Raw genomic sequence first — 5000 nt, 5'->3', positions numbered from 1 at the left:
CCCCCCCCCCAACACAGCAAGGGATTGGGGAGGCACCCTAGGTAAGCTCTCCATATATACAAGTTCATTACAGTATGAAGACACTATTTGCCAAGCCACCTTGATATCTATATCCTTAGAGGACAAAGTTAATCCATACAGAACTGCAGATATGGACAGTAATGTTAACTATGGAAAAAAAATTGAAGAAAGCCTTGCTCACTTCCAATTCCTTTTGGTGCCCCTAAATTTCAGTTTTAATTTGCCATGCATACTAAACTCTGTATAGAACTTCCATATACTCAGTACATGAAATGATGTAGTCTCCTTACAAAACATTAACCTACTCTTATCAGCTTGAGATTGTTACAAAATTAGCCTTTTTAGCTAATTAGTATTTGGCTTCCAATTGTACAAGGGATTTCAATCTATTATATACCTGGTAACATTTTATGTTGGATTGTGCAAAATTGTCTTTCACCAAGAAGATTCAAATAAAACAAATTTATCTCCGATTGTGTTTATTGGAAATCGCTCACTCAGACACACATTGTGCAATCAGCGATACTGAATCATGTTTAAATTGACATCAGTACTGACACACTTTTGTCTCGTACAAACATACAGGACTGTGCTGCATACATGATGATGGGATGATTAATGATGAGTGATGTACTATGAATACCACCTAAATAGGTGGCTTCTTGTCAAGGAACCTCCAATCAGCTTCAGCTACTGGAATGCTTGGATTTTAGTTTGCCCACAACAAAAGATTCCATGACTAGAATTAACCGAAGCCCTTGGTATTTACAAGAATGTACAACCAAAAGGTTCAGTTAATTGTACTTTGATGTTTAAATAGTACAACAGGCTATTTAAATAATAACTTCCTTAATAAAATAATATAACTTTACAGCTCGTCATGTTCAAGATCATTATCAAGATCATCTTCGTCTTCATCGCCAAGATCGTCGTCGTCATCATCGTCCTCATCCTTCTCAGCATCAGCAGCTGCCTTAGCTTCTTCCTCTGCTCTCTTTCGCTCCTCTTCATCCTGTTCATCCTTCATCTTCTTAGCTGCATCTTTAGTAGCACCCCAAGTCTCTTCACCAATCTTGCGGGCTTCTTCAGGATCATTTGAGATGAGGAAGTTGTCAAAGATAGTACCAGATTTTACCTGCCAAAGATCCAAACCAAGAGCACAGACCTCATCATACTTGTAGATCTCTGGGTCAGGTGTGTATTCTGGGTTGTCAATTTCAGGGTGAATCCATGGACCCTTGTAATCAGGGTTATCAATCTGCTTAGGCTTCCATTCACCCTTGTAGTCAGGATTGTCAATCATGGGTGGTTCCCACTCGCCATCCATTTCATCATCCCAGTCCTCAGGTTTGGTGGCATCAGGATCAGGAATGTGTTCAGGTTGGTCCCAATCTTCAGGCTTAGTATCGTCAGGATCAGCAATGGTGGGGCGGTCATCCCAATCGTCGGGCTTCTTGGCTTCTGGGTCCTTGATCTTCTTGGGTGGAAGGAAGTCCCAGTCCTCCTCGAGTTCACCAGACTGAGCTTTTTCATTGTCAATAAGAACTTCGTAGGTGTTGTCAGGATTGACAATGAGGGTATACAGATGGGAAAATACGTCATCCTTGCAACGGATTTCCTTCTTGATCAGATGGTTCTCACCCTTGTAATTGAAGATTACATGAACCTTCTTTGTGCCTGGGCCACAGATATCAGGACCTTTAAAGAGATAGGAAAGAAAAATTAATTTACGTCTACAGCAAAACTATTATAGCATTTTATGAAGTCAAAGTTTAAAAAATTAAAAGATAATGGCTAAAGCTATGAAGGCTACTTACCAAACATAATGAAGTATGGCGACTCTCCATGCATGTCTTTCTGGTCTAAAGAGCAATCGAAGACCTTTAGATATCCTCCACCACAGTCAATGTTCTGTTCATGTTTTACAGAAAACTGGATGACAAGTGGGGAATCCTTATTACTGAAGGGCTCAAACTTCGTAGAAAGACCATAAAAGCGGGCATCCTGAAAAAATAAAGGCAGACATAAATAAGGAGTCAAAATGTGAAAGTTCACATACCTTCTGTTTTGAACTATCCATTAGTTTACCAGTGTTTGAAAATACTTTCAACTCAATTTTACTTGATTTCTAAGCAAATTCATGAAGTGTTGAATACACAAAATAGCTCAACATTAATAAAAAAATTCTGAAAGTTGAGTGACAACAAGCAAGTCTCTAAACAAGAGAAATTTTACCTGTCCAGTCTGGATTCCCTTATCCTTTTCAGCATCGCCATAAAATTTGCCAGCTGTCAACTTGAAGGGTCCAAACTCCTTCCCCTTGTGTGCAGACTGAACCCAATTTTTCTCCCAATCTGCAAGAAAAAGAAAATGCATCTTCAGGACTCTTCACACTTGATCATCAAGAAGATATTACAAATCACATGACGTTGTGACATGCCACTTTCACATAAATAGTGATGAAGACACATGACTTGTGGCAACGCCTTCACAGAAAAAATTCTGTACTTGTCCAACTTGCGGCATAAATAGCTATAGTTTAAGCAACTAATATTTCCAACTTTAAAATTTCATTATAAAGCCTTAAACGTCGTCAACTACTATACAATCACTACATAAACATACAAGCATTCCTTTTTACAATTAATATCCGAGGGTTAAATCTGTAATCACCGGTCATATTAGCCGGGCCTGTCAATGACGACCATTTAACTAAGTAATTCAACAAATTATGAAGGATTTTTATATAAAATATACAAGCTTACCTGGGCTGTCGAATCTTTCTTCGAAAAATACTTTAGATTCCACTAGGGCAACCCCAAATAGGGCAAGAAAAACCCAGGTCTTCATGGTTCCGTCTTCGCTCTTGACTGTCACTCGAGTAAGTCCCCACCTTCACTGCTCCCCGACGGTCGACTGCCGCAGATTTTGCTAGGAAGCTGATACAAGTGGAGAACGCCGATTGGTTGTCGCGGCAGAGGATCATAAGTGATGTAATTTTGTGAACAAATAGATTCAGATCTCTTTATAAGTGCTCTTCGAAGGAGTATGTGATGTTTCTCTTTTTAGTTGAACTCTTATGTTGAAGGCATTGGCTATGTTCGTGTACGTTGGAATTATCATAAATTGTAATTTCTTGCTTTAAACATCGATTTCTTTCCCTTGGATACCAGTGAAATGTACACAGTAGCTAAATCTCCACGAGGAAGTACGGTCCTGATTCTGTCATCTATGATATCAACATAGGCGTGTTGTTTCTAACTTGGAGAAAGCTGATTGGTTAAACTCCCTCACATGGACGTCTGTGATTGGTTAGGGTTATGTCATGGATGTCGCTGATTGGCCCAAGTATTTGTTTTGGTCCGACGTAAGAGCGGAGGGGGATCTAAAGCAGAATAACCAATGCCAAAGTACTATTTCCAAATATATTTACCATTTGAAAGTGAGAAAATTCCTTACACCATTGAAATATCCACATCGCTTTTCTCTCTGTAATCATTTTCTTGTTCATTCATTGCATGGGAGTCGGTCTGATTTCAAATGAGAGAGGCCTAACAAGGTAACCAATTGACGACTAAAATCGGATAAATTAGTGCAGTCCACACTTAACACGTAATTGACTCAATTCATTGCAAAAATAAAATGCCTCTCGAAAATTCATTAATTATATTGTCAGTTGGAAAAGTGATCTCAGTATATGATGATATAGGCTAGAGAAAGAGTCAAGTCATGGACAGATCTATAGAAATGAGTCACACTTTTACTGAATATGTCTAAGACTCATTTAGGCAATAGGTTATAGTTAGGAAATTACATAAATTGGATTTTTACCCGTAAGTACACTCTAATAACTATTATAATTGGTAAATATATATTGTGTAGTATTGTTATGTAATTATTTATTGATTGATAGAAAGTTTGTAGATATTTAGATAATATTTTATTTTCACATAATCATCCAACCTTGCAATTATCAATCCCTCTTTCAAATATCCACACTGTGCTATGTGCAAATTTCTTGTTACTTTAATTTTCAAATGATATAAATGCAAGTATTGGTGGTGTGTTGAAGTGACTGCACCCTCTTAAGGCAAAGTTCAAATTACTCCAGCCACAAACATCACCATATGATCCTTAAACCTTGCTAACCAGGATGCTTTGCCCCCAGGCCTCCATCTGATCACCACATTTCCCTTTTGGACACACTGCTCCATCAACTTATTCTCTGCGCTGGATTTGTCTTGCATTATTTTCTTAATTTCTAAACTTTTTTTTGGTTGATGTTACCGAGAGCGATGCATAGAGATAGGAGGAAATGGACACTATCATCTTATAGAGCATAAGAAATAGAGTAATAAACAACACAGGTACATCTGCAGTGGCCTCATATTTACTGAGAAATTGAAATATCCTCTGCATGTCACAGCTCAGAGAGTAAAACCCCCCACACAGCCAGAGTTGTTAATGTTGTGTTTTCCTTAATTTGGCATGATGTGTTAATAAAATATACAAACTTCCCTAGGCTATCGAATCTTTCTTCAAAAAATACTTTAGATTCCACTAGGGCAACCCCAAATAGGGCAAGAAAAACCCAGGTCTTCATGGTTCCGTCTTCGCTCTTGACTGTCACTCGAGTAAGTCCCCACCTTCACTGCTCCCCGACGGTCGACTCCTGCAGATTTTGCTAGGAAGCTGATACAAGTGGAGAATGCCGATTGGTTGTTGCAGGGGCTTACCTCCCTGTCAAGGGAATAAATAGATGGTAGGAAGGGTTAGGTTTGGAATTTTGGGTCTGCATGATAGCCTGCTTTTTGGACTTCATCTCTGGAGGGTGCATCGCTCTCAGTAACAAATACTATTTTTTTTTTGCCTGCACAAATCATTTTATTTATCATTGAGATTAATTTTTCTCTTTGATTATGATAGTTTTATTACATATTTCTGTAAATGTATACCAAAGTATTATGTGTTGCACAATT

The 5000-nt window shown here is 38.3% G+C and overlaps 2 protein-coding genes across 5 annotated transcripts in view; one reads left to right on the top strand and one right to left on the bottom strand.

The window, feature by feature from the left end:
- Window positions 1–483: 483 nt before the first annotated feature.
- Window positions 484–2948, bottom strand: LOC119576123 (calreticulin-like). The gene is made up of 4 exons (XM_037923686.1): window positions 2787–2948; window positions 2257–2375; window positions 1839–2025; window positions 484–1719 (listed from the first exon to the last, which is right to left on the bottom strand). The coding sequence occupies exons 1-4, from the start codon at window positions 2869–2871 to the stop codon at window positions 890–892; spliced, it is 1221 nt and encodes a 406-aa protein (XP_037779614.1). The 5' UTR covers window positions 2872–2948; the 3' UTR covers window positions 484–889.
- A 383-nt stretch (window positions 2949–3331) lies between these two features.
- LOC119576122 (vitellogenin-1-like) overlaps window positions 3332–5000 on the top strand; it is a 7688-nt gene continuing 6019 nt past the window's right edge. Inside the window, exon 1 of one of the 4 annotated variants that reach the window (XM_037923681.1) lies at window positions 3332–3431. In XM_037923681.1, coding sequence (XP_037779609.1) covers window positions 3347–3431 — 85 coding nt within the window. In that variant the 5' untranslated portion in view covers window positions 3332–3346. The other 3 variants (XM_037923682.1, XM_037923683.1, XM_037923685.1) reach the window with 3 other exon arrangements.

This window comes from Penaeus monodon, chromosome 8 (assembly GCF_015228065.2).
Source record: "Penaeus monodon isolate SGIC_2016 chromosome 8, NSTDA_Pmon_1, whole genome shotgun sequence".
In the NCBI taxonomy this organism is placed as follows: Eukaryota; Metazoa; Arthropoda; class Malacostraca; order Decapoda; family Penaeidae; genus Penaeus; species Penaeus monodon.
The sequence above is the reverse complement of the archived record's forward strand: the minus strand, read 5'-3'. Positions and strand labels throughout refer to the sequence as shown.